We start from the raw sequence: 15,915 nt of genomic DNA, 5'->3' as shown, positions 1-15,915 counted from the left end.
ATGGGATTAATTATGTTTTTCATATCATTTTTTTTGTACCTAAATATATAGACGGAACTGTGAAAATGTGGAATTTACAACGTCACCATGATTAAAGACCCAACTGCCATTTTAATTAGATCGTAATGGTTTATATCAATAATTCATTTGACTGATTGTATTTTAATCATTTATGCGAAATTACCCAGAAAACTTTCCTAGAAGTTTTTTTTAAAAAACATTACATCAGAAGCACTGACTTTGATACAAAGTACAAAAAGTTTGTTTGAGTTGTTTTAGTCCAGTGCTTCTCAAACGTTTTCTGCAGCGCCCCCTTTTTGTAAGACAAGACTATGGTCATGGTCCGCCCCTCTGTAGTTCTTACCAAACAGCTGTTCTCGTTCAACAAAGGAATTAAAAATTCACAGTCATTGATTGACCCCCACGTTGGGAGTCAGCCAGACCAAGTTTGCAGCGAGCCGTACATCAGTGACTACATATGGTGTCGACTGCTGTTGTGTGAGTGGGACAGAGAGGTTAAAGAGTGGGAGTGTGAGAGGCACTGACAGGGGGTGGGGGGTGGGGGGGGAGGATGCAAATGAGACCAGATTGTTTCTCTAGTGGCTGGGTGGAGTTGTTTGGCTTGTCGTGTTGTCGATTGCCTTTTGTCAGACGTCCGAAGCATCTGTGACTGCGTGTTTAGTTTTTAGCAAAACAGTTTTGCCTTTTTTTATTATCATCTGGGATTATTATCTAAACTTTTACTTTTTCTCTTTGTGTTTGCAAAATGTGCACAGTCATTCTGGGGTGTAGTGATCCAGTCTCTTTTTTGCTCGTCTACTTTCACCTCCATGTTTGTGTGTTGCCGGTTGTCTCTGTCCCCCTCACGGAGGACAATGCCTTGTGTTTGTCTGTATTCAGACCGTGAAATCGCTTTATGTTTGCTAACGCTCTCTCTGCATCAGCGGGCAATTGCACACTTTGTGTGGGTGGGAGGGTTGTTGTGTGTGTGTGTGTTGGTGAGTTACTGTAGGCCCCCATTGTGTGCTCCTCCAGCTTCTCTGTGGGGACCAGTGTGGAAGCTCGTTCTTTTAGTCAGACGTTCAGGTTGACTAATGGTTTCCGTGCACACTTAAACATCATTAAACCAATGTGTCATTCAACAGGTTCCTCAGATGATTTTACTCTGTTGGGTTGTGTTTTTTTCTTTCTTGCTCTCACGGCTCTTGTTGTTTGACTTTCATGGTTCGTGGTTTTTCATGGAGATTTTGTTTTAAGGACTTGATTTGTGTCAAGTGTTTTCTCAGCTTAGCTCCGACTTTATTTAGGGTTTAGTGTTCTGTACGTGCTTGAATGTGAATTAAGGTGTTGGAGTAACAATGAACAATGGATGTTGTTCACTCTACCAGGGTGGCATTATACATTTACGTCGTCTTTTATTTGTCACTTTTTTTGTATGTCTTTTAGTTAATTACAAAGTATTTAGTCAGGAGAGGAACTTGACTTTGGAAACAGTGTTTCTGGCTGAAAATTATTTTTGACATTTGTATGAGATATATTTGTTTGAGACCTGGTGACCTCTTACTTTCTCATCACTGACGGTCAATGATCTCACTTTTACACACGCCTCATGACCATGAGCTCATTTAAAAAAAAAAACTGCTGAGTTGTTTCTGAAGCATGAACGAATGATGACTTCCTCATTGTGTGCCCCCCTGTGGAGGAAATATAGACCAGTGACCACACACACACACACACACACTCACTCTCAGTGGGGACTGGCAAAATGTCCCAACAAAGACAAAAAAAAAACTAAACAATGTCCCCACGTGTATAGTTGTACCAGGAACACACATACACACTCACTGAATCATGGGAAAACCTCCACCAGCTGTCCTCTGACATCACCATGACCAGGAAATGTGTTTTGTGTGGTGTGTGTGTGTGTGTGTGTCATTTCTAAACCATGTGCCTGGTCTGACCTTTGTCCCCCACGTTCTCATTAAACGCCTTTCGTTTCAATTCGCTCTTATATTTTTAAGATGCCAGAATCTGCCTTTCATTAAAGCCGATGGTCAGACAAACTTACTTGGTCGCCGGGGTTTGACAAAGTGTGAAACCGGAGCTGGTCGTGGCCTGGTTCCTGTCAAAGGTGCTAGAGACCGGTCAAATGTGAAGGCTCTGGCAGTCCTAAATAGCTATTAGTGGTTTTATTTTTTCTCCGCACGCTGACAGCTTTCTTTGCACATCTCCTTGCACAGCCAGTTTAAATTTGGAGAAAGTGCTGTGCACAGATCTGCCATGACTCTGCTGCGGTTGCTCGGGCACAAACCACCAGTGCAAATGTGTTTTCAGTCCCCCCAATCGTTTTCACTCAGCTGTATATATATATATTTTCTCTCTCTCTGTTGGTATAGACAGAGGAGATGGAAATACCAGCTTTGAGCTTGGTCATAGTCTGCAAAAAAAAAGTGGTTAAAAGGTCAGGTGTTGTAGTCGACACAAGATTAATGACCACCAGGCTCTTGAGCGGGTGCAACATGTAAGTGGGAAAAAAAACAATGGCAACACGCGGTGTAGGATTAGATTTAGGATGAGAAGTTTGAGTCCCCAGACTAAACAGTCTGTCAACAGTTCAACAGAGAGGAAAATGATTGTGAGGCTGCGGTGTTTAAACGTCGACTCATCACAAAGATAAACACGGGGGAGACAGAAACAATAATACAAATCAATCCTCCTTATCAAGTAGACAAATGCATGTGACGTTTGTACTGTACATACAAAGGCTTTACAGAAATAATCTGGTGAGTCTTACGCCAGTAAAAGGTTTTTTTGGGGGTTTTTTTTCTGCCTTTGTTTGATTCCTCACGTCATTTCTGGGTACAGTTGTCCTGTGTAAAAACTTGGAGTTCAGTGGGAGTTCATACTTTCTGAATAGTTTTACCATCGCAGTTTTGAATTAACACTGTTATCAAAACACCAGCAGCCGGAAATGCCGTAGAGACGTATCACAGGGATGATGTACTGAACTCTTCATCACGTTGTTTCATTTCATCTCTTTTTATCTGGAAAAAATATTAACCTGCCATTCATTTTGATTAATATATCTATAAATTAAACCAATCAACACCTTCCAAATAAAGTATCTTGGTGTAAGATGTATTTAAGATCAGGTTGAAAAAGTTTTTTTTTTTTTCTTTTTAATCAACAAATAACTCGAGCCATAAAATGGTTCTTAGATTTTTTTTCGTTCATGATTCAGTTGATGTTAACTAGCTGGAAATTTAAAAATACACCAATGTCAGTTCAGGGAAAACCTTTGGTTATACCCACTGATTTCCCTCAGTTCCAGCTCTCTTTGCTCGTCTGAGCGGAGCGACCGTTGGCTGTAGTTCCAACTCTCTCGTCTGAGCGGAGCGACCGTTGGCTGCGTGGCTGTGGCATCAATCTTCATATGACGGTCTGGTTGTTCCAGTTACTGTGCTGTGTTAGATTTGCCTCACATAAGTCTCTTTTTTTTTCCCCCTCTCTGTCGCTTCCATTACCGTACATGTGGTTCATGACCCATGGGTGAGTGCTCCTCACACCCTTCCAGCTCCAGCTGTCTGGAGCATGTATTATTACAGCAAATAAAGCCTATGGACAGGAAGTGACTGCAGCCAAAGAATGTTGGTACAACACTCAGCCAGAGCCTCTGGTGGATCAGGACAGAGAGCGATGAGTGAGTCCAGTGTTGAACGTTTACAGTGGAAGAGGTGAAAATTGTCTTGGGGAATTTTAGATCTGGAGAACACACACACAGAGAGGTGAAAAAAGAATGAATGAAAATAAAGAAAGTGCTAGAACATAAGTTTAGGAGCCAATGATGTTTGAGGGCTTAACTCTTTGGCTATTGCTGCTGAAGTCGGCTTCATTTTGGTGGTAGTGCTGTGGGCTGATTTAAATAAAAAAAAAAGTTCATTTCTGATTGAAAATCAGATTTGCCTGGTGCTAAAACATAAATGATTAATAAGAAATGAACAGGAGATAAAATGCATATGTAACATGAATAGCATATAGCAAAAAAAATGGTTTGTGTTTAGAGTTTTATAAACAATACAATCTCTTAAGATTTTCTCATAATTTGCTGGATTTGAACCCAATAATTCTCAAATTCTCATAATTTGCTGGATTTGAACCCACATACGTACAGTACAGGCTGCGTGCGTGCATGCTAATTCATGGTTCAGCCAAATTTAGCCTTGCTGTATAATTGGCGTGGTCCTTCTGGAGAGCAGTCTTTACTGTATCGGCTCGGCTTCGTTTACAAGACTAACAAAGCAGCAGCTCTGTGAAGATTGGCTGCTGATTACACACATTCACACTCGCACAGCAGCGGATTTTAAGGCGTCTGCGTCATCCGCTGTTGGTAATTGCTGAGAGCTTTGTCAAAGGGTCCTTCCCCTGCTATTAGACCGAAGGAGTGTGTTTGTTCTGCTTTACAGCTACAGCTCACAGCCGCCGTTTAAAACTCTGTTCACTGACTTGAATATTATAATTGAGTGTGAGTTAAGAACTAAAAAATTCTTTTGTTATTTCTGTCTGTAAGGGTTAGGGTTTTATCTCGCACTTTACCTGGTGGTGTGGTCATTATGACTCATTATAAGGAAACTAATACTATTGGTATTTTTTTTTTCCACATTAGTTTGACGTCAACATACTGTAATCGAAAACTCTGACTGTTCTGTCTGCTGTTCTTTAGCAAGTTGCACAGTTTTGTCTTGGTTTTGTCCTTCCTGCGTTTCCTTGACCTGTTCCTTACAGTTATGGCGCCCCTGGTGTTGAAATCACAGGACTACACAAGGACACTACAGCAGTCACGCAGATCCACTTTCTGCCTGGACAGGTGAGCCCCGCACAACAAGCAGCAACGGACAGAGTGAAACGTGACAACAGAGAATAATGCGTCGACCTGTTCTGTTCTGTTCTGTGTTTTAGGGTCGTCTGCTGTCCCTGCTGGACGACAACACCATTCACCTGTGGGAGTTGGTGGCTGGGATGCCCCGAGAAGTGGGTGGGGTTAGGAAAGAGGGTGTGGTCGCCCTCCAAGAAGTTGGAAATTACAGCCTCCCTGGAAGACCTGGTATTGAGAGCTGCAGGTATCTAACCTCTTTTATTTGTTTTAAATTAATCTTTTTATTGTGCTGCACCAGTGCCAACCACTTCACCACACTGTTGACCAAAAGTTGCTGGAAAGAGTTTCAGGGGTCAGAGCACCTGTACTCATCCTCATACTTTTCTGCTTCTTGCCAGTGCTACCAGGGTCACCGTTCTCCTCCTGCTGAGGTCGTGTGATGTGGTCAGCATCGGAACAGAGGGTGGAGGCGTGTACTTCCTCCAGTTGCCCCGTCTTTCGTTGAAAGAGGACCAAACGCTCTTTCAGGATCAGATCACACAGAGGTGAGGCTGTTCTTCATCACTGAGAGGGTTGTCAATCAGAAAACATGATTTAAAGACGACTTTCATGTATTCTGAAAGAATACTGCTGGAGTTACTCTTGGTAGAAATAAAAAAATAAAAAGAAAACTTTTCTTATTTATCTAATCATATTTTCTCTGCTCAAACTATTACCTTAACTGTACTTTGTCTATTTTTCATCCCTCCGTCACATTCACAGCATGTCTTCTTTGGAAACACTCCTCTTTTTCCTCTATTCAGCTCCAGCTGATGGGGTCAAACACACACCGACATGCTGAGACTGTTTTCCCGTTGACCCCAAAAGCAGCAGGCAGGTCAGGATCATGTGGTTCAGGGACCATGAGAAGACAGTTAGGGAGATGAAAGGTTGGAGGAAAAGACATCCAGGAACTGTAAAAGCCCAGGAATGACTTTCACAGTGTCAAGTTGATGGATTGTGGCGTGTGTTCAAAGCTCGGAATCAGATGCAGCAGAAAATGGGTTATGGGTATGGAGGATATGGTTATGTGTTTAGACATGGGCAGGAGATATTTGAACAAGGTGTGCAACGGAAATGTAAGGATGTGTATGTCCAAAACCAACAGAGGGTGGTGTAAAAGAATACGGACAGTTCATAAAATGCACTTAAAAAAAAAAAGAAGACAGATATTTTATAGACCTTTAACAACAAATGGAGAAGTTGAGGTCTGCAATTTGTTTATTGTTTTCTTTATCCTCTCATGTTCATGCAGTCAAGTGTGGAAATATTCAGCCGACTGAAGCGGTGGTCGAATGTTATTGTTGTTGACTTCTCAACACGTGATTGGTCCAAGCGTGTTGAGATAATAGATGATTGTAGACATTTACTTTAAGATAAGAAATTATGGATTTTTCTGAATCCATCCAAAAGAAAAATAACTTACTGCTAATGTGTCTTTGTCGTGGGAACGTTGTGTCCGCAAAGAGTTCTGAAATCGTATTTTGTTTTCTTCACGTTGTTGCGTTTCTGCAACATTCCTGTGTTGATGCTTTGGCAGAATAAGACAGAGCCGCTGCTGTGCTTCCTATTTATTCTGCTCTGACTGTCTGACAGTTTGGACAAACCTCTCATTAAGCAGCCTTGTTTAGGGAAGTGGGCAGAACTGAAGCTTAACGAAGGCCCTGATAAGGTGTGTGTGTGTGTGTGTGAGCGTTTGTGAGCATGCCTTCGTTTGTGTGTGTGTGTGTCTGAAAAAGGAGGAGAGTTTCCAGACAGTGAGGCTTTGTACCAGTGGCCAAATTGTGGTGTTCCGGCTGGGGAAGCGCTTCAGCTGCTTCTCCTAAAAACACACACACACATACACGCTCCAGGCTCATCACCGGGACTCTGTAGCAGGATGCTGCATTCCCCGAAAATGCTAGTTAACAGGGAGACGGCGAGAGTGGAATGCTTTGTGAGTCTGAGCTTCCGGGGAGAGGAGCTCACTCAGTGCTCCCTCTGTGTGTCTCTTGACACAGTTGTCCCTCTTATTTTTCTGCTTAAATTACGATCTAAAACCCCTAAAAGCTGCTGAGCTTTGTTTCCCTTCCCCATTTAATTTGTTGGCTTTTCACTGGTTGAAGGTCTCAGCCGCCTCCCTCCTCTTGTCTTCTCCCCTGTCCTTTGCTGAGGGGAATCCTCTGACATCTTGAGGGTGTGTCCTCTTCCACATTCCTTTCTGTCTCCGAGGAATGTGTGGTTCACAGACGCTGCGATAACTCAGCTGCTGCTTGATGTTGCATTTCTGTTGTTTGTGTCGTTGTCAGAGCAGCCAGCTGTAGATGGTTTATCGTTTGAACTTATTCTTGAAGACTCTTGACTATTAATATGCACCACAGTATCATACGGTGTCATATGATACGACCAAGTCAGAATATATCAAGTATAAATAAGTACTGCGTTTATAAATTAGTCGTATTCTACCCCTCATGGTTTCATATAACGGACAATTATGTCACAGATATGTTTTAAAGTTATTCAGAGACCAAACATTTTTAGTTTCATATAACGGACGATTATGTCACAGATATGTTTTAAAGTTAACGACTCATCGTGTTTTTTTTTTTTTACTGTTGTTGCAGTCTGCCAGATGACTACAGGTGTGGGAAATCTTTAGGGCCTGTGGAATCCCTTCAGGAACATCCTCAGGAGTCAGGGAAGATTCTGATTGGCTACAGTCGAGGCCTCGTCGTGCTGTGGAACCTGCACACTCGCCACACTGAACAGATATTCCTGGGAAAACAGGTAACAAAGTAGGATTCAGTCTCTTGATTTATCCTCCATTGCAGGAACAGAAGGGTCATTAGTTACACGTGGTAAACGTGTACGTTTCATTTTAAGCTGCAGATGTACTTTAATCCAGCCTGATTGTCTCCCCCGCAGCAGTTGGAGAGCCTGGTGTGGGAACGCTCTGGAAACTTATTTGTCAGTTCGCACAACGACGGGGGCTACTCTGTGTGGCCCGTAACCACGGGCAACACCTACAGTCAGCAGCCAGCCTCCACCACCATCCCATATGGTGAGAAATGCACACAAAATACGCACAGCACGCGTGTTTGGGTTTCCCAGCTTAAATTATATTTTACAGGCACATGCTGGAGCCCATTGTCAGCCAGAGCTGTGGGACAGAGCGGTTTGGCACAAAGGGTGAATGTCTTGTGTTTGACACGAGCAAAATGAGCTCCATCAGGTGATTTATTGTAGCTCATAGTCAGTCGGCGTGACAGGCAGGGTCTTTATCTTGGGGGGGGGTCTGTTTTAGCACAGTAGTCGATAGAAAGTGCTGATGTCCTACTGAGAGACAAGAACTGAGACAAACCACAGTCAAGTGTCAGTCAACATTTCTATATTATTTCTAAATTATTTTGACATTGTAACAAAACTTAATGACTACACTTTATAATGAGAGTTGGCACTAATTATCAATCACCATATTTTCCACACTGTCACACTTTTTTTTTCATCCTATAGCTGGTTTATTCAGGTGCGACTTATATATTAAAATAAAATTTCACGTTTGTTATTTTCACGCTGACAGCCACTAGAGGGCACCGATGCAACTTACACTCCAGAGCGACTTATATGTTTTCTTTTCTTCTTTATAATGCATTTTTTGCTGGTGCTACTTATAGTCTGGAAAATACGGTAATCTTTATAATGCATTTTTAGCTGTTGCTACTTATAGTCTGGAAAATACGGTACTTGAGTTTGCTCTGATGCTAAACCACTTTTTTTTTTTTGCTTCTTTCAATTTGTCTGTTTGTGAAGGTTTTGTAATGTATATTTTTTATGTTTTTCAATCAATACCAGGTCCATTTCCCTGCAAGGCTATCAGCAAGATTCTGTGGAGAACAACACACACAGGGTAATAAACCTGAACCTTTGTTTCTATATTAGAGAATGTGATTGTTGCCAATTGATATTGATGAAGTCCTGACTTAAAGAAAGTAGTAATTATTTAATAATATATATATATGTGTGTTTGTGTTGCTCCAGTTCTCCACTGATGTTATACAGTGGAGGAATGCCCAGAGCCAGCTACGGTGACCGCCACTGCCTGACCATCCAGCAGGACAAAGACCACGTCACTCTCGACTTCACGTCTCGGGTCATCGATTTCTTCACTGTCCACAGCACAGAGCAGGAGAAAGGTGAGGACATAGGTGATGTCACTGATCTGTATCGGTGGTTTCCCGACAGTCGTTGTCTTTCCCAGAGAATTTAATTTACAAGGAAAAATCAATTCACAATCTCCCTCCCTCTGTTTCTCCCTCTCTCTCTCTTATCGTCTCTTGTGTTTAAAGTGTTTGATGACCCCACAGCGTTGGTTGTGCTATTAGAAGAGGAGCTGGTTGTCATTGACCTCCAAACCCCAGGGTGGCCGTCGCTCCCTTCACCTTACTTGGCTCCTCTTCACTCTTCAGCCATCACGTGCTCCTGCCACATCTCCCACGTCCCTCCTAAACTGTGGGAGAGGTTAATCAATGCTGGTAAAGTCCAGCAGGGCTGCCAAAGGGGAAACAAGGTGAGCAGCGTGATTTTTATTTATTTATTTATTTCAAATTGAATTGTGGGTTACTTTTAAATAATGACAAACCTCAATTTCTCCCCTGTTGACCTTGGGACCCTTCAGTTCTTTTGTCTTAATTTTATTTTTACAAGAATAAAAAGGTTTGTCATAAAATCCATCCATTATTCTTTAAGTGTTTATTCCTACTGCTGAAATAGCTGCTATTTGGTGGCTTCATGGTAAAAATAACGTTTTTTTTTTTGTTGGGTCAGACTTTTCTTCTGCATTTTTTGTCCCTAATACACAGTTAAATGTTGTCCAATTTTTGTTTGTGCAGATTTGGCCCATATGTGGAGGGAAGAACCTGGCTCCTCCACCCAAACACCAAGAGCTTCTGCTGACAGGGTATCTAAGAAAAACACACACACACACACGAATACTCAAACACTCAGGCACACACACACAAAATACATTGAAGAAATCCGCTCTGCCGGTGCATTTTCTTTTTATCTTGACAAAAACCTGATGCTTTCGAGTAATTTAACGGTACCTCAAGCTGCCAGGAGATGATTCTAAATAGAACCACCTGGAAAGACTGAATAGGTCTGGATGTGCCTTGCACTGAGACCAGGACTTGCAGACTAGTTCTAAGTACTGTTCCTGAGCTACTGTTTAATGACCTTGTTCTGCGTCAGTTTGACCAGCGGCTGAAGAATAATAGGCTAATTAGTCGTTTATAAGTGCTTTATAATTTATGTAAATAAGTTTTACTCTTTATGACACAGTTGCACAGTAGCTGCAAACACATTCCTGACACATTCCTATTCCTGACTGATTTTTTTTACCCATAAAACCCTTCCATGTCAATGTCATTAAACACTGTGTGTTCGCAGACATGAAGACGGCACCGTTCGCTTCTGGGACGCATCTGGTGTCGCTCTCACTCCGTTGTACAAACTTAGCACAGCCAACGTCTTCCACACCGACTGTGACCCCAGCGATGACCCTCACGACCCCGACCTGCAGCAGGAAGACGAATGGCCTCCGTTCAGAAAGGTGAGAACGCTCGATGAGCTCTGAGCATGTGACGGTTAAAGTTTTTCTTTTCCTCCTCATATTCGACATGAGAGTTTTATACACACACTGGGTTCAGTAATAACACAATTGTGGCCCAGTTTTCCCCCATCTGGATGCTTCCATGTGTTTGGTTTTCAGACAGACCCACCCAGTTGTTCGTCTTATTAAAACTTGACTCTGAAGCAACCGCAGTCAGATTCTGTTTGAAGGATCTGCACAGAATTATATTTGAATTGAGTTTTTCAGCCCTGGCAGGCAACTCTTGATGCTGAGGGAGCGCGGCTGTGCTTTTTGGCTTTCGAGTGCGCTGACATGAAACGAAGATGGGCCAAGAATCAAAAGACTAAACTAATATGTGAATCAAACAGCTCCAAGAGTGTGACTGAATTTCCAAAATAAGAGTAAAGTAAAGTATCATTTTGGTTCAAATATTGGAAGAAACATTTTTTTCCACTGTAACATTGACCAAACTGAACACATTTTTTGACCACACACTCCCACACACCCTTTAAACCTTTATTGTTTTTCTCCTCACCCTTTCCTTTTCTTCCTCTTCACCCCTCAGTCCACCTTTCCCCATGTATCCTGTGGTAACAGAGCTGTGTGTTCAGGAATGTGGTCCTCAGATGGGATGAAGTGGGTTTTTTTTCTTTTTTATGCAGTAATGAAAACCAGAGCAATCAGCCCACTCTACTCTCTCTTCTCTGTGTGTGTGTGTGAGACCAACCTTCTATTCCTTGTTTTGCCAAGATACAGCTCCCATGCAAGAGGAGATTCTTTTGGAATTCCTTCCTCGTGTGTATCAGCGTGTGTGTGTGTGTATGAGTGTGTGAGAGACATTATTGCACATGTTGTGCTGAGTTTGTGTGAAGGGAAACGGGGGGCAGGGGGTTGTCTTGGCATTTGCTGCTGCAGGAGAACTTCTACTGGTACTTTGTTGATCAAGCGGCACAAACGGGATTAATCAGTGGCCTATATATATATATTTTTTTTTTCTACATGACAACGTAGGAATTGCAGGAACAGGTTTTGGTTTGGATTCAGGAAAACGAGAAGACGTGGAACCACAGTGAAAACTTTTATCCACCTATTTTTTGTCGTGGAACCACAATGAAAACTTTTATCCATCTATTTTTTGTTTTTGTCTGTGTGTAGGTGGGCTGTTTTGACCCGTACAGTGATGACCCCAGACTGGGCATCCAGAAGATCAGTCTGTGTAAATACAGCAACAAGCTGGTGGTGGCTGGAACGTCTGGACAGGTGAAGATGTACACGATAGATGCATAAAAACACATAGGAGAATTGTGTTTATGTTAAATATGCAGCTGCAGTTTGTCTGGTCATCACCCGATTTATGGATTTTATGATGGAATGTTTGGGCTAGATGTCAATGGAGATGGAATTTTGTCAAAACAAATCACTATGACTGGAAATCATAATTTAACAGATGAAGGATCTGAACTGTATATGTACTGTTTGTTTGTCCAGGTGATTGTTTTGGGTTTGAATGATGAGCAGTCGGACCACCTGGTGGACGTGTCGGTGGTCGATCTCCTGCAGGACAGGGAGGGCTTCACCTGGAAGGGTCACGACCGACTGGAGCCACGTCTAAAGCCCGCTCCCTTCCCTCCAGGCTTCCAGCCTCTGGTACTTGTGCAGTGCCTACCCCCGGCCTCTGTCACGGCGGTAGCGCTGCATGCAGAATGGAACCTCATCTCCTTTGGGACGAGCCACGGCTTCGGTTTGTTCGATTACCACAGACGAAACGCTGTGTTAGCCAGGTGAGAGGCACACAAACACAGCTTTGGGATGAATAAATATTTATTTTTGTGTTCATCGCACCTGAACACAGAAGCTTACCCTCTGCTCCTCCACAGATGTACACTACATCCTAACGACTCACTAGCAATGGAGGGTCCCCTGTCCAGAGTCAAGTCCTTAAAAAAATCTTTACGGCAGAGCTTCAGGCGAATCCGCAAGAGCAGGGTGTCGGGGAAGAAACGCACAATCACCACACCTACCAGCAAGGTGAACAACTCTGTTCTTCTTGGTTGTTACACATATTGTATAATCGGGAATCTGTTAAACTTCTGTGGGAACTGTGTAACGTGTGCAGGTCCAAATGGCCAATGCAGCCCTAGCAGAACAGGAGGAAGTGGCTCCTGTACAGAGGAGGATCGAACCTCGATCAGCAGACGACTCACTGACTGGAGTGGTTAGATGTCTGTGCTTTGCCGACACCTTTCTACGTGATGGTGCGATGATGTACTTATTAAAATGTACCTGTTTTTTGTTAAGTATTGAATATATATTGAAATAACATTTGTGTCATCACATTCCAGGCACACACCACGGCCCCACGTTATGGGCAGGCACCAACTCAGGCAGCGTGTACGCCTACGCTCTGGAGGTGCCCGGTGTGGGCTTAGGTCGTGTCTGTGACCGGGTTGGTGCCAGTGAGACCAGCTTGTGTGTGGAGGCAGTGTTGGGTAAAGAGATTCAGCTGATGCACAGAGCGCCGGTGGTGTCCATCTCAGTGCTGGACGGTCGAGGGAAACCGTTACCCGAGCCGTACGAAGCCTCCCAGGACCTCGCCATCGCACCGGACATGACCAACGCTCACTCTGTCCTCATCGCATCAGAGGAACAGCTCAAGGTGCAAATCACAAGGATTAAAACAAGTGTAAGAAATATTCAAACACATTTACATCTTTACTTTCTTCTCTGTCTTCCCAGGTGTTCTCTCTTCCTAAGGTCAGCGCCAAAACAAAGTTCAAGTTGACGGCGCATGAAGGCTGTCGGGTGAGGAAGGTGGCGCTGGTGATCTTCAGCTCCACGGCTCAGGAAGACTACAGTGAACACACACTGGTGTGTCTGACCAACATGGGCGACATGCACCTCTATAACATACCAGGCCTCCGACCACAGGTGAGTCTTGTGGGTTTTTTTAAAGACCATTGTGCTGTTGTGTTTGTTTATTGATGCACTTTTTGTGTAGTCATGTGTTTTTCTTTTTGTTTGTATTATTTTAAAGACGATGTGCTGTATTGTTTGTTTATTGATGTACTTTTTGTGTTTTCAGGTTCGATACGACTGCATTCGCAAAGAGGACATCAGTGGAATTGCGTCCTGTGTTTTCACCAGGAATGGAGAGGGTGAGGAGGAAACGCTTCATCAGTGTTTTTTTATATTCAGATTGTATTCCTGCAGCACCAGATGAAATTGTTCAATTTTTTTTTTTATATTAAGTCAATCTGAATGTTTTGATTTCCAAACATTTAGAACTCTCGGCACTTCTATCCTCAGGTTAGGCCTGTACACAGTCAATATGTAGTGTATTGACAGATTGAAGCTCGTGCACCTCCCATGTTTATATTGTACTGTAAGTGTATCTGGTGCATGTCAGCTGAGTGAGTCCTGCAATGTTTTTAAAGAAAAGGGAAGAAGAGCAAGAGAGATTAATGAGAAACTCTGTGTTGTTGACTGATTACTGGACCTGTAATCAGTGTAGACCTGGTCTAATAAAGTAGAAGTCAAACAAATTGAACATACTAACATCAAGTTCACACTTCTAGTCCTAACTTTCCCTTGTGATGTTATTCCTTACTCCAGGCTTTTATTTGATCTCTCCCTCCGAGTACGAGAGGTTCTCACTGTCTGCTAAAGTCATCACTGAGCCACTTTTCTCTATCCAGCTGGACCGACCGCTTGATCTCACACCTGCCAGGTGAGAGTAGAGAGACAGCTATGACTGTTTAGTGATACTTTCAATGTAAACAACAGACAACCAAGACGTGGGGCGCAGCCACAGCCTAAAACTACAGTTCATAGTGTAAATCGAGGGAGATGACGCTTTCACTGGTATTGCTTATCCTTCCATATGCTGCGGAAACTTATGGTATGCCTTCGTGTGTCCCCCTAGTGATCCTATGATGCAGTTGCAGGCCAATGGAACCCACAAGAACCAGATGAGTCAGGCTGAGGGTAGGTTTTAAAACACATTTTTCTTTCATTTAAGTGTCTTTCCTTCTCTCTCCTTGGAGGAAATAATGGTTGTTATGGAGACAAGAGCACTTTCTAACACTGAACTCAAGACGTTTATTACTGCCCACGCACAAGCAATGTTTTTTTTATTAATTCTAGTTAAACAATTTAGTCATTTTTGAGTTTCTGGAAGTAACGCCCACTACATTAGACATGTATGAACAGACATAATCTCATACCTCTGTGGACCTCTCTCTCTCTCTCTCACAGGCCAAACAGAAGAGCTGCCCAGTTCTCTGTCCTCTCCACTCCTGGACACACCACTTGACTCACCCCTCAGCTGTGCTGACCTCACCCTCGACACCACCGGAGAACTCACGGTGGAGGACGTCAGGGATTTTCTAACGTAGGAAGGAATTTGCACTCGAAGCTCTCGTCATTCTCGGCCTGTTTTGATTTTTCCAAATTTCACGAGCGGTTTGTGCATCTGTCCTGCAGCACTGTGGATGAAGCAGAGAACAACCTGAAGAACATTAAAGAGGAGGAGGGACGATCACCTGGCATCCTCATCAACTGAACCGGTGACGTTAGCTATTTGTGGTTTGTTCTTTGAGCAACTTTTATGCTAACTCAAGCTACGCTAAATCCATTGTTGTTTCCTGGCTGAACATTTTATTATCATGTTTAGGTAAAAGTTCTAATCTAATTATTATTGTTATTATCTACTTATCTAATTAAAGATCCGGCTGATCATAGTCCTATGTATTGTGTGTGAAAGGAGGGCACACATTCAACGTATACGCGCACACACACACACACGCACACCTGTTTCTAATGGAGCTGGTCCAGTGCAAACTTCAAAGACTCGCTACATTCCATCAACAAAGCTCTGCTCTCTGTTCTTTAACCAGTCTGTCTGTTAAAAACAAAACAAAAAACCCCCCAAACACCTACGTTAGATCTTTTCCACTGTGGAAAACCATCAGTGATAAAAAATAATAATGTATTTTTTTCTTTACAGTTTGTAGATTTATTTATATTCTTTTTTTAGAAAACAACCACAAACCACAGTTAAAATATAAAAACATAAATCTTGACATTTCTTGACTTTATTTTTGCATTAGTTTTCTATTTCTATACTGTATTGATAAGTGATTAATTTGACTTCTTCAGACCTTTGCCTCCCCCTAGTGACAACATCTGAAACTGCAGAATACAACGTTATGTGAAAATGTCATAGCTTTTATCAAATTAAATGAATTACTCGTTTTTTAATTCAATTGTTTTGTTACACATATGCCTCATTAGGATCCATTAGAGGTTCTAAAAAGATCATTGACTCTTAAGGTCATTTGGCAGGAAGTTCAAGTCTGAAGAAGCAGCGTTTTTTTTTAAACACACATCAAGCACA

At 42.6% G+C, this 15,915-nt stretch overlaps 1 protein-coding gene across 1 annotated transcript in view; it reads left to right on the top strand.

The window, feature by feature from the left end:
- llgl1 (LLGL scribble cell polarity complex component 1) overlaps positions 1–15,909 on the top strand; it is a 23,446-nt gene extending 7,537 nt beyond the window's left edge. The window contains exons 3-23 of the mRNA XM_008330149.3: positions 4,783–4,864; positions 4,957–5,117; positions 5,272–5,418; positions 7,516–7,678; positions 7,817–7,952; positions 8,744–8,798; positions 8,930–9,084; positions 9,238–9,458; positions 9,781–9,848; positions 10,337–10,499; positions 11,676–11,780; positions 12,009–12,301; positions 12,398–12,548; positions 12,637–12,775; positions 12,863–13,176; positions 13,257–13,448; positions 13,603–13,675; positions 14,133–14,247; positions 14,443–14,504; positions 14,775–14,910; positions 15,003–15,909. Coding sequence (XP_008328371.1) covers positions 4,783–4,864; positions 4,957–5,117; positions 5,272–5,418; positions 7,516–7,678; positions 7,817–7,952; positions 8,744–8,798; positions 8,930–9,084; positions 9,238–9,458; positions 9,781–9,848; positions 10,337–10,499; positions 11,676–11,780; positions 12,009–12,301; positions 12,398–12,548; positions 12,637–12,775; positions 12,863–13,176; positions 13,257–13,448; positions 13,603–13,675; positions 14,133–14,247; positions 14,443–14,504; positions 14,775–14,910; positions 15,003–15,081 — 3,010 coding nt within the window. The 3' untranslated portion in view covers positions 15,082–15,909. The remainder of the gene's footprint in view (positions 1–4,782; positions 4,865–4,956; positions 5,118–5,271; positions 5,419–7,515; positions 7,679–7,816; positions 7,953–8,743; positions 8,799–8,929; positions 9,085–9,237; positions 9,459–9,780; positions 9,849–10,336; positions 10,500–11,675; positions 11,781–12,008; positions 12,302–12,397; positions 12,549–12,636; positions 12,776–12,862; positions 13,177–13,256; positions 13,449–13,602; positions 13,676–14,132; positions 14,248–14,442; positions 14,505–14,774; positions 14,911–15,002) is intronic.
- Positions 15,910–15,915: the final 6 nt, after the last annotated feature.

The sequence above is a fragment of the Cynoglossus semilaevis genome, chromosome 17, assembly GCF_000523025.1.
Source record: "Cynoglossus semilaevis isolate Cse_v1.0 chromosome 17, Cse_v1.0, whole genome shotgun sequence".
Lineage (NCBI taxonomy): Eukaryota > Metazoa > Chordata > Actinopteri > Pleuronectiformes > Cynoglossidae > Cynoglossus > Cynoglossus semilaevis.
This window is presented reverse-complemented; position numbering and strand designations above follow the sequence as displayed.